The sequence below is a fragment of the Dysidea avara genome, chromosome 7 (genome assembly GCF_963678975.1).
Source record: "Dysidea avara chromosome 7, odDysAvar1.4, whole genome shotgun sequence".
In the NCBI taxonomy this organism is placed as follows: Eukaryota; Metazoa; Porifera; class Demospongiae; order Dictyoceratida; family Dysideidae; genus Dysidea; species Dysidea avara.
Genome location: NC_089278.1, coordinates 18,525,493 through 18,551,843, shown reverse-complemented (window position 1 = coordinate 18,551,843; position 26,351 = coordinate 18,525,493). Strand labels below are relative to the sequence as shown.

General features: G+C 37.1%; 1 protein-coding gene across 1 annotated transcript in view; it reads left to right on the top strand.

Moving 5' to 3' along the window:
- LOC136259674 (uncharacterized) overlaps positions 1-26,351 on the top strand; it is a 144,433-nt gene that overhangs the window by 87,710 nt on the left and 30,372 nt on the right. Inside the window, exons 22-34 of the mRNA XM_066053176.1 lie at positions 2,675-2,824; positions 2,876-3,085; positions 3,604-3,741; positions 5,455-5,661; positions 12,457-12,594; positions 12,648-12,851; positions 14,634-14,771; positions 14,821-15,027; positions 19,974-20,111; positions 20,164-20,370; positions 22,596-22,733; positions 22,780-22,986; positions 26,171-26,308. Coding sequence (XP_065909248.1) covers positions 2,675-2,824; positions 2,876-3,085; positions 3,604-3,741; positions 5,455-5,661; positions 12,457-12,594; positions 12,648-12,851; positions 14,634-14,771; positions 14,821-15,027; positions 19,974-20,111; positions 20,164-20,370; positions 22,596-22,733; positions 22,780-22,986; positions 26,171-26,308 — 2,220 coding nt within the window. The remainder of the gene's footprint in view (positions 1-2,674; positions 2,825-2,875; positions 3,086-3,603; positions 3,742-5,454; positions 5,662-12,456; positions 12,595-12,647; positions 12,852-14,633; positions 14,772-14,820; positions 15,028-19,973; positions 20,112-20,163; positions 20,371-22,595; positions 22,734-22,779; positions 22,987-26,170; positions 26,309-26,351) is intronic.

Here is a 26,351-nt window from a genome sequence, read left to right as displayed (position 1 = left end):
CTTTGTAGCTGAACTCTCTACAAGGTGACTTCTTCTAGCTGATCTCTCTACAGGACAATTTGTTTGTACCTGAACTCTCACATGATTGTTTCTTTGAAGCTGAACTCTCTACAAGGTGATTTCTTCTAGCTGATCTTTCTACAGGGAGATTTGTTTGTAGCTGAACTCTCTATACATGATTTGTTTGCAGCTGAATTCTCTAAATGATGGTTTCTTTGTAGCTGAACTCTCTACAAGGTAACTTCTTCTAGCTGATCTCTTTACAGGGTGAATTGTTTGTAGCTGAACGATCTACAAGGTAACTTCTTCTTACTTATCTCTCTACAGGGTGATTTGTTTGTAGCTGAACTTTCTACAAGGAAACCTCTTTTAACTGAGCTCTGTACAGGGTGAATTGTTTATAGCTGAACTATCTACAAGGTAACTTCTTCTAGCTGATCTCTCTACAGGATGATTTGTTTGTAGCTGAACTATCTACAAGGTAACTTCTTCTAGCTGATCTCTCTACAGGGTGATTTGTTTGTAGCTGAATTCTGTATAGGTGATTTGTTTGCAGCTGAGCTCTTTACAGAATGGTTTCTTTGTAGCTGAACTCTCTACAAGGTAACTTCTTCTAGCTGATGTATCTACAGGGTCACTAGTTTGTAGCTGAATTCTCTACATCGTGGTTTCTTTGTAACTGAACTATCTACAAGGTGACATCTTCTAGCTGATCTTTCAACAGGGTGATTTGTTTGTAACTGAACTCTCTACAAGAAAACTTCTTCTAACTGATGTCTGAACAGGGTGAATTGTTTGTAGCTGAACTCTCTACAGGGTGATTTGTTTGTAGCTGATCTCTATACAGGTTACTTATTTCTAACTGATCTCTTGAATTCTGTTCAGGGTGACTGCTCTATTAGGATGACTGCTCTATTAGAGTATCTCGATCTCGCACTTGCTACACCAAGTTGGATTTCGTGTTATAACTCCGTGGCTTTAAGTCTGATTTTTCTACACCATTGAAGAGCCTTTCTAAGATGATAACTCCATCTGTACAGCGATTTTCAAAGCATTACCCCAAGTGGTTTATCTGGTAGGCGTGGCAAGCATAATAATAATAATAATAATAATAAAATAAAATAAATTAAAAATTAGCTAATCTGGATTGCGTAATTGTTACACACTGTTGATTTTTTCGCTGTATCTTCCTGGTTTTTAGCTCGATTTCTTTCAAACCACAAAAGGTTTGAGGTTCAATAGTTAACCTATTCACCCACCGATTTTCAGCTTCTTCCCATACGCGGTTTACCCTGTAGGTGTGACAACATATTGGTGTTATTTTTCGTGCATAATCGCTCATAACTCTTTGCCTGTTTATGGTATTCCAGCCAAAGTTGGTACCGAGATGCGCCTTTATACTCCCCTTCTGTGTGCCAAATTTCAAGGCAATCGGATAACGCGTTCGCGTTTTATAGCAGTTTTTGTAAGTGTGCGAAAAGAGGAAGAAAAATAAGAAGAAGAAAAAAAAAAACGAAGAAACTAAGCCACTTTTTGAAGTTGCATATCTCAGGAATGCCTGAAGCGATTTCACTCAAATTTGGAATGTAGAGTGCTGAAGGTGGAGGAAATCTACACAGCAAAATTGGTCTTGTTTCATCAAGGCAGCACAGAGCTACGGAGGTGCGAAAATTGCGTTTTCTTTCTTCCTGTCAATATACTCACGGGGTTGCGCGCCGGCTTCTTGGGCCGCACAACACACTACCGTGTGTCTTGATAATGTAATGGACATAGTGTACTGTTACTACTATAATGTCTCATTTCAGTTTATCTAAACCACTGGTGATGTATTGCAGTGTTGCTACCTTTCATTTATAGAAGCTTTTGCTCAAATAATTTATAGGCTAATTCTATGTCATTTAAATACATACAGTATTATACTGTATAGTAGGGATCCTCTCAAAAATCAAGAGTGCCCTTCAAAATGCTGCCACAAAAAGCCATCGTAGTAACATTAGTTAATTACTATTATGGAAAAGTTTTAGTGGATATGGGAATGTTGGTTTACTGCATGAAACAGCCCAAAACATCCCTAGCAAGTTGCTACAGAATTTGGATTTTCTGACTAACTGACAGACAGACAGACAGACAGACAGACAGACAGACTGACTGACTGACTGACTGACTGACTGACTGACTGACTGACTGACTGACTGACTGACTGACTGACTGACTGACTGACTGACTGACTGACTGCCTGACTGACTGCCTGACTGACTGACTGATTGAATGACTGACCGACTGACTGACTACTGATACTTTTACTCACTCAATAAAGTTATGGGTTTGTTGCACAAAGATGACAAGCAGCATAATTAAAAAAAAGAAAGATAGGCAGACACTCATCGGAACCCCAAAAAGCACATTCCAAATGTGAGTTAGACAATGTGGTGTAAAATGATGGCTGTACAATGCATCATTTAGGCTCCAGCCTAAGACTGGCAGACAAAATTTTTGGTTTTGACATAAGATTAATATATTTTGTGCTTCTAAATAAATATTGCAAAAGCTTACATCAGATAAGTTTGTAAGGTTGGTTTTTGGTGGAGCTTTTCAGCAGGAAATTACAAACTATTGCTGTCCCTACTATAGTACTGTATGATATCTTCATGTTTACTGCTTTATCACTGTGCAGTGTTAATGGTGCAATTTTCTCAAAATGATTTCATTGGCTCTGAGTCATCTGGTATTGTTCCTGTAACTTTACTGTTGAGAGGAGGTACATCAGACAGTGACATTAGTGTGATTGTGATACCATCTGACCAATCACCATTATCTGCTGAGGGTAAGAGACGTGTGTCCTAGACTGACTAGTTAGTTAGTGTTGACTGATCAGGTAATGGAGTGGACTACACTTCTACTCCTATCACTGCCACTTTCACTGCCGGGACTACTAGTACTACAGTTGATGTACCAGTGACTATGGATGATATTGCAGAAGGATCAGAAACGTTTGATCTTGATGTCACCATACCACCAGCATTAAGTGGAGATGTAGTTCCAGCAGGTGTTACTAGAGCAGTTGGCAACATTACTGATATTTCCAGTAAGACAGATTCATGCACTCAATTCTCTACAATGTTTATTGCATAATGTATGCGCTTTGTTGTTTACTGGAATAACATGTTAATATTGCATCATAAACTTGCATCATAAACTTAAATCGCTTCATGGTGTAAATGATGCTGTCCCTTTAAATGTAAAATTTTTATAACAATAACTTTTACAGTAGTTAGTAATATCTGCTATGTCAGATTGTCTGTGAAGTACGTAGTCTTTGATTTGAATACCCTACTGATCAGAACAACCAAGTCTTCCATTTTGCAATGTTTTCAAAAAATTTAGCTAAATAAGCAATTATTATTTTTTATTTGATGGACAGAAACTTTAAGGCACAATAGACCTACATATCAGTTCCTATCAATCCAACTATTACCATCTAAAAAGCAGTAAATTGTTTCAGCGCGTTAAGCAGCACAATTATCTTTTTTTAGATATGACTGTAAAGTTTTTAAGCACAATCTCCTGAAGGTGCTATTGAGTTTACTATTTTCCTTACTACAGTTGTCTTCATTTGCTTTGAGCAGTCAGTGCAGAGTCATCCTGAAGAAACCAGTTTAGCAACAGTTGTACTGAATATCACTAACCCACTATCATTTGATTTTGCTGTGAGAGTGAACACTGTTGATGGCATGGCTGCTGGTGAGTAACTAAGTATTTGTGACCAGATCTGTTAAGAATCCCACATGTTTGAGCAAGCTTAACTTAACAGTAGAATGCATTAAGGCCATTAAAAAAAAGTGTGAATGGAAATCTTAAGATCTCTTATTAAAAGTTTGTGCAAGCAGTTATAGGCCTAAAAGCAAAGGGAAGGAAATGGAATTCATTCACTATATTTTAGAAAGGCTTTAGTGCCTGCACCTGTAAAGATAGAGATACTCTAATAGAGCAGTCATATACTCTAATTAAACAGTCAAGTTTAGCTGAAATACTTTATATTTTATGTTTTGACCTGCAGGGTCACTAGTAGAAAGAAAATAGTTCATGAAAACATATGAATAATTCGGTATGGCCTTTATACAGAGTAAAACTTCAATATGTGTGAATTATTTAAAACTTCCATAAATTCTTTGAGCACCTGTTTCCAACAAAGAAAGGTGTTAATGACAAAATCTTAATGTCATTGTGTCTAGAGCAGTTTGAAAATGTTGTCAGTGCTTTTAAGGAGATGCAAAGTATGTATGTCAAGTGTTAGTGCAGTTCACCATTATTGTTTTCTCTTACCCAGCAATGTGAATTCACCAGTGTATGGAAAATGTTGTGGTTTAAGTTACAGGCCCATAGCCAGGGGGGTTCGGGGGGTTCTGAAGAACCGCCCTCTTGGAAAAAAGGTCCACAATTTCAGTAAAAAGGTCCACTATTTTAGCAAAAAGGTCCACAATTTTAGTATACAAGTCCAAATTTTCAGTAGCAAAAGTCCATTAGTTACAGTTTACTAGATACCACTAATAAGAAGCTAAATTAAGTGCTCCGAGTAACTAACTCAGTGTTTGTATTAAATGCAATGCAAGATTGAGATACTCTAATAGAACAGTCACAATTACATTTTCTTTTAAAAGCTACTTAATTTACATGTAGATTGTCTAAACTGAGCTTTCAGTAAAATATAAGATTATGGTGGACAAGCCCCTCCATGCAGAGCCCACGAATAGCATCCATGCTTCAACTCCATGCAATGTGTAAATTTCATTGTTTAAGACACCCTTTGTTCTGCTCCACTGCCCCTGTTGATCATGGGAGAGTGCTCAATCTTTCCCATTGTTATCACTGTAACATTCCATTATATTATATTAGACACATGCATGTGCAGATGGTATAATTACAGTTAGTCTGTAGCAGTACAGATATTTTTCCAGATATCATTCATACAGCTGGTCTTCAACTTGCCTAAAAACTGTTATTTTTATTGCCTGAAATGCCACTAAATTCAACCTTTTAGCATTTATTTTCAAAAAATTTCCTAGGGGGCATGCCCCCAGACCCCCCTAGTTTCAGCATGCCTCACATGCTGGGTGTGCACGTCATAATATAATCTGAATCATGTCATATAAAAAGGTCCACTTTTTTTTCTAAAAGAACCTACCCAGACAAAAGTCTGGCTACGGCCCTGAGTTAGATCTCTGTGTATTACCTGATACATAAGTTATGATCATTTTGTTAATGCCTATAGTTTTTATTTACTGTACAGCATTGTAACTTTTGGGCTTCTATGGCTGAAACTTTATTCAACCATTTTTTGGCTATCTAGATAAAGGAAATGCAAATATAATAATCTAGAAGTGCATTTTAAAATGTGAAAACATGTAAGGTTCTTGCAAATCCGGTCACTAACATGTTGTTACCATTGTGTTGTAGGAGGTGGTATAGATTATGATTCTGGACCATACACAGCCACGTTTCCTGCTGGGGTTACAAGAGTTTCATTCAATGTTTCAATAAATGATGATAATATATTTGAACATAGTGAAACACTTACTCTCATAATTGATGTATCCTTACTGCCTAGTAGAGTTATGGCAGTACCAATGTGTCGTCTCAGCGTAACAATTGTGGATAATGACTGTGAGTTATCAGAAATGCTCTATGATATGTACAATATAATTATGTAGGTGCAGAATAAAACTCATTCTCTTTTTTGAAATACTCAAAATGCAATCAACTCTTGTAGTTTATTGAAATGTATGTAATAGTACACCATGGCTGCATCCATAGCTCAGGTGTATATGTTAGCAAATCCCGAGCAGTTGTGACATATACCACTTGACACAAAGATTACAATTATGCAATATAATGTTTGATCGTTACATCAAATATTTTTGTGTGTTTTTGTGATACAGTAAAACCTGTGTTAATGGTCATCTGAATTAAGTGGTCATTTTTGTATAGTGGCCATGCTCAGGTGGTCTCAAATATTTCCCATACAAATATATGCATTATGGTCTGTATTAAGCAGTCGCCTGTCTAATGCGCATATCAGCCAGCTAAGAATCCACCCGTAAACACTGTATACATAATTCAACTCTCATATTGTGGTCGTTGCCTGATAACAGTTAGTGGCTTTTTTAGCCAAAATCTGGCACCATTTCAAAATTATTACACTTCTTACCTTTCAGTGATTACTATATAATCTTTCTGGCTTCATTGCTAAAAAGAATTAAATACATTCATAACAAGCTGACCTTGCTGATACTTGTAATGGTGTCTTATGGTTGGCATACTCTTAATAGTAATTGCCTACTTGCATATGGCTACTAAAATGCTGCTGGCCACCTTATGCAGGTTTTTCTCTATAAAAACTACCTTTATATAATGGCCAAAATTTTCTGGACCAAAAGTCACCATTACACACAGGTTCAAGTGTATTACCATTTCTATATGAAGAATGGATAGCAAGTATTGCTTGTACATATTCTTAACCAACTAACAATTTAAAAAGAACTTATGCAAATTAACAGTGAGTTTAGCATCCAGGATAATCATACAGTATGGTAGTACTGTACATTAGGGAACATGGAGATTTGGGTTTTTCTGGCCTAAAAGAATCACCTAAAAAGCAGCTTCACAAGACCATCGTGATGCCTTAGCAGTACTGATTAAGTATAACCAAGCCCAAAAGTGCCTTCAGTACAACCCTGAATGCTAACAATAGAATGGTACAAAAAAATTTTTTTAATTTATTCAATGGAATTTTCTACTGACTGACTACCTGCTTGCGTGCGTACGTGCCTGCCTGCCTGCCTGCCTGCCTGCCTGCCTGCCCGCCCGCCTGCCTGCCTGCCTGTTTGCGTGCGTGCCTGCCTACCTGCCTGCATGCCTGCTTGCCTGATGTCTTCAGACAAGCATAACTTGATAATGGCTAAGGCTACAGGCTTGATTTTTTTAACTGTTCGATGTCACTTCAGCCCCACAGGTGCCTTTTTGCATACCGCAGTATGTACAATGCACACATCATGGACTTACCTTTGTTGCAAGATGGTTTCCGGGCTATGTTTGTAACAGGAATCATCCATATTTTCCATAGAGACTGGATTGATTGCAGTAGCGCTTTTCCTACTGTTCTTTGCTTATATTGCTATCTAATCCAAAACAGCCAAGCTGTAAAAAAAGTGTGCGGCCCTCAGAAAGGCTATGGTGAAAAAAGATGTGAAATCCAAGGTGGCGGCCAAGAAATGGCTGTGATGGTAGGTTAATGGTAAAATTTTTAATAAAGACAATTCAGGTGAATTTTTGTGCCGCTTCACAAAATTTACCTAAATTGTCATTATTAAAATTTTTACCATTAACCTACCATCACAGCCATTTCTTGGCTGCCACCTTGGATTTCACATCTTTTTTCACCATAGCCTTTCTGAGGGTCGCACACTTTTTTTACAGCTTGGCTGTTTTGGATTAGATTTCATTTCTTTTTGTATTTGTATACCAGCTTTGGGACTTTTTTAACCTACGTTTTTTTCTTTACTACAGGAAGAAGAAAAGATGAAGTAGATGTACTTTAAATATTTTATCAGTAAATGTACAAATTATATATACTGTATAATACATATTTGACCGCATTTGCGAAAAGGGGTCTTCCACACACATCCAATTTGCCAACTTTGACAATTGATAACTTCAGATTGGAAAGAGCTATTGCCTTGAAATTTGGACAGTGTTGAGCACCACTATAGCTGAATACATGGTGAAATTTTCAGGTTAATATGTTACTTGAACACTGAGTTATGGTCTCCAACGTTTACGGAATTGGATGTGTGTGGAAGACCCCTTTTCACAAATCCGGTCACATATATTGATTACAGAAATCTCCATGGTGGTTTCTTTGTAACTGAACACTCTACAAGGTGACTTCTTCTAATTGCTCTCTCTACAGGGTGAATTGTTTGTAGCTGAATGATCTACAAGGTAACTTCTTCTAGCTGATCTCTCCACAGGGTGATGTGTTTGTAGCTGAATTCTGTATAGGTGATTTGTTTGCAGCTGAGCTCTTTACAGAATGGTTTCTTTGTAGCTGAACTCTCTAAAAGGTAACTTCTTCTAACTGATCTTTCTACAGGGCAATTTGTTTCTGGCAGAATTTTCTACAGGGTGATTTCTTTGCAGCTGAACTCTCTACATGGCGGTTTCTTTGTAGCTGAACTCTCTACAAGGTAATTTCTTCTAGCTGATCTCTCTACAGGGAGATTTGTTCGTAGTTAAATTCTGTACAGGTGATTTGTTTGCAGCTGAACTTTTTACAAAATGGTTTCTTTGTAGCTGAACTTTCTCCAAGGTAACTTCTTCTAACTGATCTTTCTACAGGGTGATTTGTTTGTAATTGAACTAACTACAAGGTAATTTCTTCTTGCTGATCTCTCTACAGGGTGATTTGTTTGTAGCTGAATTCTGTACAAGTGATTTGTTTGCAGCTGAGCTCTTTACAGAATGGTTTCTTTGTAGCTGAACTCTCTACAGGGTGATTTGTTTGTAGCTGAAATCCCTACAAAGTAACTTCTTCTAGCTGATCTCTCTACAGGGTGATTTGTTTGTAGCTGAACTCTCTACAGGTGATTTGTTTGTAGCTGAACTCTCTACAAGGCGATACTTCTAGGTGATCTCTCTACAGGATTCCTTGTTTCTAACTGAACTCTCAACAGGGTGATCTGTTCATAGCTGAACTTTCTACTGGGTGATTTGTTTGCAGCTGAACTCTCTAAATGGTAGTTTCTTTGTAGCTGAACTCTCTACAATGTGACTTCTTCTAGCTGAACTATCTACAAGGTGACTTGTTTCTAGCTGATCTCTCTACAGGGTGACTTGTTTCTAGCTGAACTCTCTACAGGTGATTTGTTTGTAGCTGAACTCTCTACAGGGTGGTTTTGTTGTAGCTGAACTCTCTACAGGGTAACTTCTTCTAGCTGATCTTTTTACACTGCATATTTGTTTGTAGCTGAGTTCTCTACAGGGTGATTTGTTTGCAGCTGAACTCTCTACATGGGAGTTTCATTGTAGCTGAACTCTCTACAATGTGACTTCTTCTAGCTGAACTCTCTACAGGGTGACTTGTTTCTAGCTGAACTCTCTACAGGTGATTTGTTTGCAGCTGAACTCTCTACATGGTAGATTCTTTGTAGCTGAACTCTCTACAAGGTAACTTCTTCTAGCCGATCTTTCTACTAGGTGATTGAGTTTTTTTCAGCTGAACTCTTTACATGGTGGTTGCTTTGTAGCTGAACTCTCTAAAAGGTGACTTCTTCTAGCTGAACTCTCTACAGGATGATTTGTTTGCAGCTGAACTCTCTATGTGGTAGTTTCTTTGTAGCTGAACTCTCTACAATGTGACTTCTTCTAGCTGAACTCTCTACAGGGTGACTTGTTTTTAGCTGATCTCTCTAAGGGTGACTTGTTTCTAGCTGAACTCTCTACAGGTGATTTGTTTGCAGCTGAACTCTCTACATGGTGGTTTCTTTGTAGCTGAACTCTCTACAAGGTAACTTCTTCTAGCTGATCTTTCTACAGGGTGATTTGTTTGTAGCTGAATTCTGTACAGGGTGATTTATTTGCAGCTTAACTCTCTACAAGGTGACTTCTTCTAGCTGAACTCTGTACAGAGTGATTGATTTTTTTTGCAGCTGAACTCTCTACATGGTGGTTTCTTTGTAACTTAACTCTCTACAGGGTGATTTGTTTGTAGCTGAACTCTCTACAGAGTGATCTGTTCATAGCTGAACTCCCTATAAGGTAACTTCTTCTAGCTAATCTTTCTACAGGGCGATTTGTTTGTAGCTGAGTTCTCTACAGGGTGATTTGTTTGCAGCTGAACTCTACATGGTAGTTTCTTTGTAGCTCTACAATGTGACTTCTTCTAGCTGAACTCTCTACAAGGTGACTTGTTTCTAGCTGATCTCTCTACAGGTGATTTGTTTGCAGCTGAACTCTCTACATGGTTTATTTCTTTGTAACTGAACTCCCTGCAAGGTGACTTCTTCTAGCTGATCTCTCTACAGGGAGATTTGTTTGTAGCTTAACTCTCTACAGGTGATTTGTTTGCAGCTGAACTCTCTACATGATGGTTTCTTTGTAGCTGAACTCTCTACAAAGTAATTTCTTCTAGCTGATCTCTCTACAGGCCAATTTGTTTGTAGCTGAACTCTCTACATGATGGTTTCTTTGTAGCTGAACTCTCTACAAGGTGATTTCTTCTATAGCTGATCTTTCTACAGGTTGATTTGTTTGTAGTTGAACTCTCTACATGATAGATTCTTTGTAGCTGAACTCTCTACAAGGTGATTTCTTCTATAGCTGATCTTTCTACAGGTTGATTTGTTTGTAGTTGAACTCTCTACATGATAGATTCTTTGTAGCTGAACTCTCTACAAGGTGATTTCTTCTATAGCTGATCTTTCTACAGGGTGATTTGTTTGTACCTGAACTATCTACAAGGTAACTTCTTCTAGCTGATCTCTCTACAGGGTGATTTGTTTGTAGCTGAATTCTGTATAGGTGATTTGTTTGCAGCTGACTCTTTACAGAATGGTTTCTTTGTAGCTGAACTCTCTACAAGGTAACTTCTTCTAGCTGATGTATCTACAGGGTCACTAGTTTGTAGCTGAATTCTCTACATCGTGGTTTCTTTGTAACTGAACTATCTACAAGGTGACATCTTCTAGCTGATCTTTCAACAGGGTGATTTGTTTGTAACTGAACTCTCTACAAGAAAACTTCTTCTAACTGATGTCTGAACAGGGTGAATTGTTTGTAGCTGAACTCTCTACAGGGTGATTTGTTTGTAGCTGATCTCTATACAGGTTACTTATTTCTAACTGATCTCTTGAATTCTGTTCAGGGTGACTGCTCTATTAGGATGACTGCTCTATTAGAGTATCTCGATCTCGCACTTGCTACACCAAGTTGGATTTCGTGTTATAACTCCGTGGCTTTAAGTCTGATTTTTCTACACCATTGAAGAGCCTTTCTAAGATGATAACTCCATCTGTACAGCGATTTTCAAAGCATTACCCCAAGTGGTTTATCTGGTAGGCGTGGCAAGCATAATAATAATAATAATAATAATAATAAAAAAATAAAAGAATTAAAAATTAGCTAATCTCGATTGCGTAATTGTTACACACTGTTGATTTTTTCGCTGTATCTTCCTGGTTTTTAGCTCGATTTCTTTCAAACCACAAAAGGTTTGAGGTTCAATAGTTAACCTATTCACCCACCGATTTTCAGCTTCTTCCCATACGCGGTTTACCCTGTAGGCGTGACAACATATTGGTGTTATTTTTCGTGAATAATCGCTCATAACTCTTTGCCTGTTTATGGTATTCCAGCCAAAGTTGGTACCGAGATGCGCCTTTATACCCCTCTTCTGTGTGCCAAATTTCAAGGCAATCGGATAACGCGTTCGCGTTTTATAGCAGTTTTTGTAAGTGTGCGAAAAGAGGAAGAAAAATAAGAAGAAAAAAAAACGAAGAAACTAAGCCAATTTTTGAAGTCGCATATCTCAGGAATGCCTGAAGCGATTTTGCTCAAATTTGGAATGTGGAGTGCTGAAGGTGGAGGGAATCTACACAGCAAAATTTGTCTTGTTTCATTAAGGCAGCACAGAGCTACGGAGGTGCGAAAATTGCGTTTTCTTTCTTCCTGTCAATATACTCACGGGGTTGCGCGCCGGCTTCTTGGGCCGCACGACACACTACCGTGTGTCTTGATGTAATGGGCTGAACATGGTTGAAAGCAAAGTGTAATGGCGACTTCACTTTCGAGTCAATAATTGATAAATGGGTGCACAGATCATCCATATTTTTTGCTCTGACTGGATTGATTTCAGAGGTGCTTCTCCTACTGTTCTTCATTTGTAGCGCTGTGTAACAGGCTGAGCATAGCTGAAAGCAAAGTATAATACCCACTTCACTTTCCAGTAGGTAATTGATAATTGGGGCATGCGTTTAGATGAAAATGTTAATTTAACTCGGGTGCTGTTCTTTCTTATGATGCGGTATGTGTGGGTTCACCAGTCATAATAATGTTACAAAAAGTAAACAAACAATTATAAGGAAACATTAGGAACTTTAAGTACGATTCGGAATCATAGAAAAACGTATGGAAACAAGAGAGGTTGCCTATACACCTACAGATATACTAGTGGACATTTAATCCGTACTTCAGTCTTGGTATAGACTGAATTAGGGATTAAATGCGCACTAGTATATCTGTATGTAGGTGTATGTGATCTCCCTTGTTTCCCTACTTTGTTTTTCTATGATCCCTACTTGAATTTAAAATTCCTAATTTTTCCTTATACTTAAATGTCAAAGTGTATTATTTGCACACCAATTCAGTGTAATCCCATTGTGCATATATTTATCGTTACTGTAGCTCCTATCATCATTTTCAGCAAGTCAAAATACAGTATTGATGAAGATGCTGGACCAGCACAACCTGTACTAGTTCTCAGTAACCCACCATCAACTAATATTACTGTACAAGTTAGAAGTAATAACATTACTGCAACTGGTGAGTAGACCAACATCACCTTTAACAACATGTTAACAGTGAGAATATTACAGGAGGTGTTGATTATGATTCTGGACCATACACTGTCACATTCACTGCTAAACAAACCAGTGCTTCATTTAACATTGCTGTAGTTAATGATGATGTACTGGAAACTAATGAGGATTTTACTCTCATTATTGTCACATCCTCACTACCTGATGGTGTCACTCGTGGTAATCCTCATAGAGCTGCAGTGAACATACTGAATGATGACTGTAAGTGAATCAAGGGAATGTGCTATAGTTAAAATGATGATATCAAACAGTACAGTAGTACTGTTTAAATAGAGATTGCATCAAATTTGACATGCGCCACCTGAAATGCTGCCTTTAAAAATCATCCTAGAGACATCTTACGCCAAAAAAATCACCTTTACGGAATAATATCAATCCATCTAACATGAAATACAGTACTAAAAACAAGAAAAAACTTACCGGTGACCAGATATTTTTTTTTAATTCCAAAACTTGAAATTTTGTCTCACTCACTCACTCACTCACTCACTCACTCACTCACTCACTCACTCACTCACTCACTCACTCACTCACTCACTCACTCACTCACTCACTCACTCACTCACTCACTCACTGACCACAGTTGCAAGCCTAGAGCCCAAACAAAGCAGCGCATTGTCACCATTTTATGCCACAACAACAAACTCACCAGTGGGATGTGCCTTTTAAGGTTCCAACGAGTGTACGCCCTGTGCACCTTATCTTTTATCTTCAATCAGGTTAGTTGTCTTCTTCTTTAAGCATCAAAACCATACTGAGACATTTATTTTCCGTATCAACATTTTTATGTAGACACCACAAAATTATTTCAGAAAACGCTAGGTTTCAGATCAGTAGGTATTTTTCTGTATTTGTAGAGCACTAGTTCATCTTCATTGCATCTGTAGATACAGGTTTTTGCAATTGAATTTGGCGACTTGAATTCGTCCTGTTTGCAACTGAATTGGTAGGTTTTGCAACTGAATTCGTCCCGCTTGCAATTGAATTCATCAGTTTTGCAATAGAATTCATTGCTTTTGCAGTTGAATTCATCCGTAACAAGAATGGCAGATGGAGAAAACACAAAAACATGATGTAGCAGCTGCTACAAGAACTTGTTCAAGTACAACAGTAATAAACAACTCTTTATAAGGCAATAATTCTTCCTCTACAACCTATCCAGCAACATTCCAAACTCTACTATGCCATTCACGATGGGTGTGGTCACTCACGAGCAAGCTAATTAACTTATCAGACAGCTATCAACTTCGCATACTACCAGCTCCAATTACCTTCTAGTGTCTCAAGTGTAACTCTCCATGGTATAAATAATTCATCTCTTAATGAATGGTTGGTTTCTTGGAGCCGTTTTGTTTATGACGAATTGTAATGCAAACGTGATGAATTCAACTGCAAAACCAACAAATCCAATTGCAAAACCAATGAATTCAATTGCAATCGGGATGAATTCTATTGCAAAACTGACGAATTCAATTACAAATCATATGAATTCAATCGCAAAGGCAACAAATTCAATTGCAAAAACCTGTAAAAACAATGATTTGTGTAAAAACAAACCTCAAAGCCAGTGTATGGTTGGCTTTGGGTATATATTAAATTACAAAAAGTGAAATTCACACAAAAACAGTTAAACTGTATAAAAAGGTGCGGCCTTCAAAACGCTTGGGTGAAAAAATTTGTGAAATCAAAGGTGGCAGCCATGAAATGGCTTCAATGATGTTGATGACAATAAATTTATTAATGTACAAATAAAATTTGTTATCGCCAACATCATTCACCACCTTTGACTTACAACTTTTTTCACCTGGGATTTTTGAAGGCCACACCCTTTTATACAGCTTGACTGTTTTTGCTTGAGTAATATTTTCTAAATGTTAATAACACACTGTTGCAACAAGCTGACTTCCTTGGCCACATGACACATTACCATGTTATTTAATGTATTTATATAATTACCCTATTTAGTAACCTTTATTTGTTTAGATATCACTGTCACCTTTAGCCAGTCAACTTACAGTATTAATGAAGATGATGGACCAGCACAATCTGTACTAGTTCTCAGTAACCCATCATCAACTGATATTACTGTACAAGTTAGAGATAATGCAAATACTGCTACTGGTAAGTAGAATAGAATTATCACACGGTGTTAATAGTAGTCATATTACAGGAGGAGGTGTTGATTATGATTCTGGACCATTTACTGTCACATTTCCTGTTGGAGTAACAAGTGTTTCATTTGATATTCCAATCAATAATAATAATATATTGGAAGTTGATGAAGACTTTACTCTTACTATCGTGCATGGCACATTACCCAATGGTGTCACTCGTGGTAGTATTGGTCAAGCTACAGTTACTATAATGGATGATGATAGTGAGAAATTTATATACACACTATGTCTATCAAAATCTATAATATTATATAACACCATATGTATTGCCCAATATCTACTAAGGAAACTATTGTTTGTTTCCTGTTGCTTTGTGCAGAAAACCACATGTGGGTGGGTAGGAGGAGATTATTGATTTTAATACTAGTCAGTTATACTTTACTGTTTTATTAGAGTATATGACTGCTCAATGGTGCAACGGTTATATTTATATTCCCTGTTAAACAAAAGTAGAAGAATTCAACCCCTTCATTATTCTTTTATCAAGACACACAGTAGTGTGTTGTGCGGCCCAAGAAGCCGGCGCACCACCCGTGAGTATATTAACAGGAAGAAAGAAAACGCAATTTTCACACCTATGTAGCTCTGTGATCCCTTATCCGATTGAAACCAAATTTGCTATAGTAGTGTCGGCCAGCCAGGGGAGTCTACACACGAAATTTGAAGAAAATCTCTCTGGCCATTACCGAGATACGAGTAAACAAAATTTCATTTTGATTTCTTCATTTTTTTCTTCATCTTCATTTCGCACACTTTGTGCAAAATCCACCATAAAACACGCATACATGCTCAGCTTGGGCTGAAATTTAGCACACTTAAAGGGCTCATTGAGGCGGATCTCCGTATCAACTTTGGTAGGTATCCGATGAACATTTACGGAGTTATGACCGATTATTTACATAAAATAAGGTCAAAGGTCTGTCACGCCTACAGGGTAAACCCCTTGGAGGAATCAGTTGAAAATTGATATGTAGATGGAGCAACCATCGTAGGAGTGCCTTTTTGTAGTTTGAAAGGAATCGGGATAAAGATCATGGAGATATGACATAAAACCCAACCTGTGTCAAAATTACGCTATCGATTTTTATGAATAAAAAAAACTATTAGTTTTCATGTCTACCAGGCAAACAGCTTAGAGTAACAAGCTAAAAACCAGTGTGTAGCTGGAATAATCATCATAGAAAGTCCTTACAGTAGTACAGACGAATCGGATTACAAACCACTGAGTTATGATTCGAAAGGCAACTACAAGCAGCAAATGCGAGATCGAGATACTCTAATAGAACGGTCACCCTAATAAAGCATTCAGCTGCAATTATAATTTACTCAGTTATATTACATTGCAAGTTATTCTGTAGGGAATTCAGCTACAAACAAGTCACCCTGTAGTCAAATCAGTAGAAGAAGGTACCTAATAGAGAGTTAAGCTACAAAGCAACCATCATGTAGAGAGTTTAGCTCAAACAAATCACCCTGTAGAGAATTCAGCTACAAACAAATTGCCCTGTAGAGAGATCAGCTAGAAGAAGTTACCTTGTAGAGAGTTCAGTTACAAAGAAACAATCATGCAAAGAGTTTAGCTGGAAACTAATCACCCAGTAGAAAGTTCCGCTATAAACAGATCACACTGTAGAGAGTTCAGTTAGAAACAAGTCATCCTGTAGAGGGATCAGCTAGAAGAAGTCACCTTGTAGAGAATTCAGCTACAAAGAAACCACCATGTAAGAGAGTTCAGCTGCAAACAAATCACCTGTAGAGAATTCAGCTAGAAACAAGTCACCCTATACAGAGATCAGCTAGAAACAAGTCACTCTATACAGAGATCAGCTAGAAACAAGTCACCCTGTAGAGAGTTTAGCTAGAAGAAGTTACATTGTAGAGAATTCAGCTACAAAGAAACTACCATGTAAAGAGTTTAGCTGCAAACAAATCGCCCTGTAGAGAATCCAGCTACAAACAAATCACCCTGAAGAAAGATCAGCTAGAAGAAGTTACCTTGTAGAGAGTTCAGCTACAAACAAATCACCCTGTAGAGAGTTCAGCTAGAAACAAGTCACCCTGTAGAGAGATCAGTTAGAAACAAGTCACCCATAGAGAATTCAGCTAGAAGAAGTTACACTGTAGAGAGTTCAGCTACAAAGAGACTACCATATAGAGTTCAGCTGCAAACAAATTGCCCTGTAGAGAATTCTGCTACAAACAAATCACCCTGTAGAAAGATCAGCTAGAAGAAGTTACCTTGTAGAGAGTTCAGCTACAAACAAATCACCCTGTAGAGAGTTCAGCTACAAAAAGTCAGCCGGTAGAGAGATCAGCTAGAATGATCACCTTGTAGAGAGGTCAGCTACAAAGAAATCACCCTGCTTCATCTTTTCTTCTTCCTGTAGTAAAGAAAAAAATGATAGGTTAAAAAGCCCTAAAGCCGGCCATAGGCCGGCTTTGGGGTATACAAATACATAAAGAAGTGAAATCTAATCCAAAACAGCCAAGCTGTAAAAAAGAGTGCAGCCCTCAGAAAGGCTATGATGAAAAAAAGATGTGAAATCCAAGGTGGCGGCCAAGAAATGGCTGTGATGGTAGGTTAATGGTAAAAATTTTAATAACAACAATTCAGGTGAATTTGGTGCCACTTGGTCTTGGCACAAAATTCACCTGAATTGTTGTTATTAAAATTTTACCATCAAACTACCATCACAGCCATTTCTTGGCCGCCACCTTGGATTTCACACCTTTTTTCACCACAGCCTTTCTGAGGGCCGCACTCTTTTTTTACAGCTTGGCTGTTTTGGATTAGATTATATTTATGTGCACAGTAATATATTTACTCTGATACTTGGCCTCCGTCTATCAGTAAATCGCCCATTCACATGATCTAAAATGAATAATTAAAATTAGTACAGCTACCCAAAAATTGATGTGGGCTAATGGGAAACAAGGCGTTAAGTAATGCTGGCCTTGTGGCATAAGGGACTTAAGTCAGTCATAGTGTAGCTACCTTGTCCATTAATGTATCTGCAGGCACAGACAACCTCTTTTGTTTCACTACCTTTCAGCTATTCCCTTTTTTAACTACTTTTTCTTTGATCCCTACTCCAATTTAAAAACTTCCTAATTTTTTCTTCTATATGTTTATTTATTTTTTATAATGTAATTGTGACTAATGAAAATGTGTATACCATACCAAAAGGAAGAATGGTGCACCAGGCATGACATGTGCCCAGCACTCAATTACTGAAAAGTGAAGTGGCCATTATGTCCATTACACAGTGTTACAAATGAAGAACAGTACAAGAAGTATCTCTACAATTAATCTGGTCACTATGAAAACACAGGTATTTAGCGTGATGTCAGTGTTATTAATTATGCTAAGCATGTCATTATTAAAATTGTGGCTTTCAGCTAAAATCTGCATAGTATGCACCAGTATGTAACTCTACCAATGGTTTGAATTATGCAATGGCTATTTATGGGCATTACACAAGTGAATTTAATTGTGGTATACATGGAGTGTGTAGTCTATTATTGTTGTATGTAATTGCTCACCATCAAATGCAACTTCCAGTAAAGCCATGCCAAGTTTTTCTTACATGTTAGTACAGTACAGCCTGTGTTAGTGACCACCTGTATTGAAAATCCACCCTTGTACTGCAGTTAATTTACTTTTCTTTAGCTGAACATTAACCACGCACCGATAAATCAGCTTTGACGCATGGCTGTAAACAAAGCACTTTCACTTGTGAACCGTCCTTCCTATGGCTATGTAATCAACACCATTTTATTCATAATTAAACAAGAATAAAATGATATCTAGGGATTTACCCTAGCATGAAAGTATGGGGCCAAAACGTTCTCCAAAACTATCGTTACAAAAAATAAGTATGCGAACCCCTAACATACCTTTAGAAAATGGTTAATATCTTCTTTCTACTTCATTGGATTCGTGTAAATAAACATGAGGCTAGGCACCGGCCTATTATGCCCGAAATTTTACCTATTATGCTTTTGAGCATTGCTCAAAAATTAAGCCTATTATGCTCAAAATTATGCTTTCAAAATCAAGATTATGCTCTAGAAGTGACTGTTTTATTAGAGTATATCAGCCTTTCCTGACTGCTCTATTAGAGTATCTCAATCTTATTTCTGCAAAGTGTGAATAACCAACAAAGAAACGGTTTAATACGTGTTTTCGATTATAAAATGCACTAATAATACCATTGGCAGTGAATATTTGCTTTCTTTCAGGCACGCGTATTGCGCATTTAATTAATTTTTCAAACATTGTCCCTATTATGCTGGCATTATGCTTGATGCTTTTGGTCACCTATTATGCTTTAAATTATGCCGGCATAATCGGCCGGTGCCTACATGAGGCGAACCCCTATTCAATGGTGAGTCATGCCATATAGCTCACGTGATTTAATTAATTGTTAATATGGCTGCCATCACGAGTATTGAGAAATAATGGAAAATCAAGCCACCGTTTTCCATTGCTCTACTAACAAGTAAGCCTCTGTTGTTACAGTGGTTATTTAGACTTCCTCATGTAGCCCAATGAATAAACTTTCCGTTGGTGTATAACTTTAGGCTAATAGTTAGACTAGTCTGGCTAGACAGGCCATTTTAAATGGTTTTGTGTAATCACATATTCCTTAAAATTACGTGCGGGTTTAAGGGTTAATTTATACCTCTAATTAAGCCATGTATACTCTGCAGCATATCCTAAAACAGTCATCATTAGACAGGTGAGCTTTGTACATACCTTGCAAATGCCAATGTAGTGTACTTGCATAGGCCCACTACAGTTGTGTACATGGCTGTGTAGGTGAAATGAAATTCCTCACAGTGGACACCCTGAAAGTGGACACCTAGGACACTTGTTTATAGTCCCATTTTAAAGAGTGTACATACAATTGGATTTCAGACAATTCTGTGATATTTCTAATATGAATATTTCACCAATCAGCAAGCTATATGTATGACTGAAGTAGAGATTACATGCGCACGGAACTTTCTTTCTTACTATACTTCTTATGTCCATAATCCTACTTAAATAAGCTTCTAACTTTCCTTACCTTGTTATTTAAAAAGTGGGTCTTTTCTGTGTAATATGTGCCTAAAATGTTTTTATGTATATGTCATTTATTTTCAGACATAACTGTCAGATTCAGCAAAGCAATGTACAGTTTTAATGAAGAGACTGGGCCAGCACAACCTGCACTAGTTCTCAGTAATCCATCATCAACTGATATTACTGTACAAGTTAGAGATACTCAGAACACTGCCACTAGTGAGTAAAGTAACATTGTCACAAAATGTTAATAGCAGTAATAATATTACAGGAGGAGGTGTTGATTATGATTCTGGACCCTATACTGTTACATTCACTGCTGGTATGACTATGGTTTCATTTAACGTTCCAGTAAATGATGATGACATAATGGAAAATGATGAAGACTTTACTCTCACTATTAGAAGTGGCACATTACCCAATCGCGTTACACGTCTTAGTACTGGTCAATCTACAGTTACTATAGTGGATGATGATAGTGAGTCATTCTATTGTTAAATAATAGGGTTCCGCCCAAACGTGAAGCATGCCACCTAAAATTCCACCTTTAAAAATCATTGTAGAGACATCTTACAGAGCAAAAATCACCTTTATGGAATAATACAGCATTAAAAATAAGAAAATGCTTGTAGACAGCTGGATACAAAATTCTTGAAAAAACACTAAAATTTCATTTTCGGCTACAAGCTTGCCTCTGTCTGCCTGCCTGACAACATTTGCAAGGATGGAGGCCAAATGAAGCAGTGCATGGCCACCATTTTATGCCACAATAACAAACTCATCAGCGGCATGTGCTATTTGGGGTTACAATGAGTGTGTGCTCTCTGCACATTTTATCTTTTGGTCTTTGTCCTTTATTAAGACATTGATTTTCCCTGTCAACATTTTCTTTGAGCAGCATAAGATGCCACAAACTTATTTAATTACTTACACTAGGTAGATACTTGTAACTTCAAAATAGTTTTCAAGACCACACCTATTAATGCAATCTTGGTTGATTAATAATGATCAAGCACCAAGACTACACCTCTTAACAATCTATTTACTCAATCACGATGACACACCCCGTTACTATTGGTCTAGCTGTATTCTTAAGCTAGTACAGTGAAACTGATATGAAATAGTGACACGCTCCCTGGTAGTAGCTCAAGACATGCCTTTTTGGCTCAAGACATGCCATTTTAAAACTGTAGCAGCTACTTGGTCACGGAACAAACGTGCCCAACGATATCATCGTGGCTACCACAAAACAATCTTCGTTTCTGTTCACAGAACTTATACTTTTTTCCTCCTTTGTGTCCTATTTGTTTCTCCACTGCCTCAAAAGTACAGTATTGATTTGCAGCAACATGCAGTGGCTTCAGTGCAAGCTGGCTGTTATGAGAATTGATTGTAATTTCCATAGTGAGTGGATTGATTGTAGAGGCACTTCTCATACTGTTCTTTAATTGTAACACCATATAATGGGTAGAAAACAAAGTGGAATAACCATTCACTTCCCAGTAATTGATAGTCAGGTGTGTGGGTGTGTGTTTAATTACAATTTGTGTAGTGACTGGGTTGATTACATGCATGCATACACATGTATATGCATGAATACATACATATATGCAATACACTTGTGCGCACGCACACACGCACATGCACACACACATACATACTGTATATATGCATTAAACATATGTGACCAGATCTGCAAAAACAGGACAGGACAGGACATAACCGCATTTTTATAGAATTCCTGTGTATTAACTATTTATAATCTACTTAGCCAAGTGTACCCACTGTCATAGTTTCAGCTTCATTTGCCAATAACTTTGGGAGTTACAGCCCTACAAAATAGCAACAGCAGAAAAATCGATTTGTACAGCAAGCATAGCAAAAATAAATTACAGGTGCTTACAAAAACCATTGTAACTTTCCAACGGATTGAGGTATGGAGCTAAAATTTTCACCATCGTGTTCGCCATGAACAGGGAAATCAATTACTGGGTTTTTCATTTACTTGCCATTTTTTACTGCATACAAAGGCAAAATTCATGAAGAAAATTGATCATGTACAATTGCTTTGACATGACGTAAACAAACGCTCATAACATACGTATCCTTGGGTCTACTGCAACGGATGAAACAAAGATTTTCCAACTCCTCTTGAGCACGTGAATAAGATTATATCCAGGTTTTTATTGTTAGTCCCTTCCTTCACTAAAAAAGAGGGGTTAAAAAATTTACGGATTTTTTTCAATGATACACAAGCATTTAACCCAATGTATTCAATGCTTTATACTGTAATTTAGGCCTGTGCAATTATGTCCCTTTTTCACAGATCCGGTCACATATGTGCTCATATGCCAGGGATTGTAGCTGTGTTCTTTAACAGTAATCATCATTGAGTTTAAATGCAATTGTTGTATAATGCATCTACAGTACTGCCTAAGTGCAATGTCGCACTTGCTCACATGCACAATTTGCTCAAGATTTTTAAAAATGCTTATTAAGGGGTGTGGCAACTGTTCCGCTCACAAGACATCGTGGCTGCTGTTTCACTAATGAGAATCTCAAGTGAAACAGTTGCTACACCCCTTAATTAGTGATTTTTAAATCTTGAACAAAATTGCATGTGTAAGCGAGTACGATGTTGCGCTTGGGCAGTACTGTAGACAACACAAACTATTTGTTTATTGCAGTATTTTCTGCTTTCAGCTATTACCGTATCCTTCAACCAGTCAACATACAGTATTAATGAAGATAATGGATCAGCACAACCTGTACTAGTTCTCAGTAACCCATCATCAACTGATATTACTGTACAGGTGTTAAATGAAAACATTACAGCTTTTGGTGAGTTTAATTTCTTCAGTGAGTTGTAATCATAATGTGCCCACAGGAGGAGGTGTTGATTATGATTCTGGACCATACACTGTCACATTTACTGCTGGACAAACTATTGCACCATTTAGTGTTCCAATAAATGATGATAATACATTGGAAAATGCTGAAACATTTAATGTCACTATTATCCATTCTTCACTACCTGATCGTGTTACTGTTGTTGACCCTCATGAAGCTGCAGTGATAATTGGAAATGATGATGGTAAGCAACATTATATATATTCAGTGGAATTTTTGCTGATTAACTGACTAACTGTCTGATGTCTCATAACTCAATAATGCTTATGGGCTTGAATTTTTTATTCTTAGATGTCACTTTAGGTGCCTTTTGCCATACAGCAGTATGTACAATGCATGCATCATGAACTTATCGTTGTCCTCATTTGTGTCTCCCATGACCATTTCTTTTTGCTGTTAGCACAAAGTGTCATAGTGTGTGATACGGTAGTTCCCAAGCGCAATGTCGCACTTGCTCACCCATGCAACTTCGCCCAAGATTTTAAAAATCCCTAATTAAGGGGCGTGGCAACTGTTTCACTCACAAGACAACATGGCAGCTGTTTCATTCATGAAAATCACAAGTAAAACAGTTGCCATGCCCCTAAATTAGTGATTTTTGAAATCTCAAGCAAAGTTGCTTGTGCGAACAAGTGCGACGTTGTGCTTGGGCAGTACCATAGCTTTCCTGAATTTGTAATGGGAATTGTATTCTGTAGTGACTAGATTGATGCAGAGGTGCTTCTCATACTGTTTTTGTCTTTCGTGATGGCTGAACATAGCTGAAAACAAAGCATAATAATTACTTTACTTTTCAGTACATAGCATATGCTCAGACAAAAACTTTAAGTCTGGTACTCTTCTTTCTTTTGATGTAGTATGTGTGGGTTCATCATTTATACGTAAATATACAAATACAAGGAAAAAGAGGTAATCAAAGTCTGACTCATAGAAAATAAAATAGTGAAACAAGGAAAGTTGTTTAGCTACACCTTAAAACATGTGTTCTTGTCGAATTTAATCCCTAATTCAGTCATAGGTATAGACTGAAGTTGGGATTAAATGTCTACCAGTATATCTACAGGCGTAACTAGTTGACTTTCCTTGTTTCACTACTTTTTATTTTTATGATCCCTATTCAAACTCAATTTTTTACTACTTGAATATACTTACCTGGTCCCAGACAATTAACTATATATACATATAACTCACCTGGGAATGGGGTGGGGCAGTCATGCTTATTGCAGACTAATACTGTATCCTACGGTGGGCAAACAATCACCCTGCCAGTACAACCGATCATCCGAGCCAGTGCAGACTAGAAAACATTAAACCTTTTACAACATTGACTGAGATTACAAATCAGGACACACGATAGTGTGTCATGCGGCCAAGTACAGCTAGTGCGGATGTGTAGCAGACAAGTGTGTTTTTTCAGAAACCAAGAAAATGCTGGTTTCATGTGTTTGTAGCTCAATGGTGCCTGAACAAAAAATAACCAGTTTTGCTGTGGAAACTCCCTTGGAGTAGGGAATCTCCTATTCTTGAAATCCGTCAGCCATCATTGAGATATGCACCTTCAAAGTTCATCTTCTTTTCTTTGTATTTTTCTTCATTTTTTTCTTTTCACTCCACTTGCTATAACTCGTTAGTCGATTGACTTTAAATTTGGCAGACAGTAAGAGCATAATGCAGCACATTTAAAGTCCAATTTTTATACAAATCAAAGTAGGACAATGGAATTATGCATGATTTTGAAAATTGCAAAAGTGATTTGTTGTCATGCCTGCAGGGTAATCAACTTGATGGAATAACTTGACAATTGGTCTGTATATGAAGTTACTATCATAGTGCAAACGTTTTGTGGTTTGAAAGTACCAAGAGTATTAGCTAAGGAGATACATAAAGCAAAACCAAACACATAAAAAGAGTGTGATTGAGATACTCTAATAGAACAGTTACTGTGAAGCAAAAATGTGTATAAAAATGTCAGAAAACAAAATTTCTCCAGGTTTCTAACCAGGGATCTTCACACCTATACCCTATCCCTTTACCACTCTGCCACTGCTGTCAGATGCTCACCTCACTTAATTTCTACCTTATATAAATGAAAGTTCTGGTTAGTACACAAGAATGATAACTCATAGATCTAACAGTGGAAATTCTAGAACATTCTATATGTGTTGTATTAAAGTGCTCAGAAAAAAATGTGTGCTCTATTAGGGTACTACAAAAATATTTTTAAAAGTTTATATCAAGTGTGTTGTCCAGTCAAGTACAACCGGTTGAGGGTGGGCGTTATACTTGTTTATGGAGCCAAGAAAATGCATCTGTAGCTTGATAGTGCTTGAACAATAATTAAACATTTCTGACTTCCTCAGGGTAGTGCACCTGCCATTTGTAATTTGAGTAGAACCTATCATTGGGATATACACGCCTTCAAAATTCATCTTGATTTCTTTGTAAATGCATAACAGAAACAATGATTCCTGTGGTAAAGGGGAAAAAAAGTTAAAAGGAAGCATCAAGGCCAAGGCTTTGGAATCTTGCAATTAGTGATATTGATAATATTGTCTATCATGGTAAATTTTTATATTGTGATTAACAATAGATTTTTGTAATATTGTGATATTATCCTGACACATAATGCTGTGGTACTTTTACACAAAGTTTACTAGAAAATAAGACAGTACTGCAAGACTTATTTTTTTAATAGTAGGTTAGGTGGTGCTATATTGTATGGTATTGGTTCCTTTTTTATATGTATAAGTGTTATATTTGTAATTTATTGCCATGACTTTATGCTGATTTATATATCGTGATACTTTATCGTATTGTGATAAAAAATGTATCCAATAATCGTGATAGGCGATATATGATATACAAATATTTTATATCACACAACACTATTTGCAATTACAAAAAGAAATGATATCTATACCAAAACAGCCAAACTGTGAAAAAGTTTAAGAAATTAAAGATGGTGGACAAGAAATGGCTGCAATGATGCTAATCCATTTTTAATGTTAAGGCGTGCTCACTAAAAATGATTGGTATTAGCATCATTGCAGCCACATTTGATTTCTTAACTTTTTCATATTTTATATCACACAACACTACTTGCAATTAGGGAAACTGTTCTCAAATTTGGTGTGAGTTCTACCCTGGCACAAGTGTTCACTTGTGTTGCAAAATTTCTCACATTGCAAAGCGACCATAGAACTATATACCCCCATTATCTCACAAAGATCGAAGAATGTTATGTACAGTATACCATTTTCTAAATGTTAACAGTACATTGTTACAACAAGTTGGCTTTCTTGATCACACGACATGCACATTACCATGTTGTTTAGTGGATTTATATTTGGCAAATTTTATTTGTTTAGATATCACTGTCACCTTTAGCCAGTCAACTTACAGTATTAATGAAGATGATGGACCAGCACAATCTGTACTAGTTCTCAGTAACCCATCATCAACTGATATTACTGTTCAAGTTAGAGATAATGCAAATACCGCTACTGGTAAATAGAATAGAATTATCACACAATGTTAATAGCAGTTATA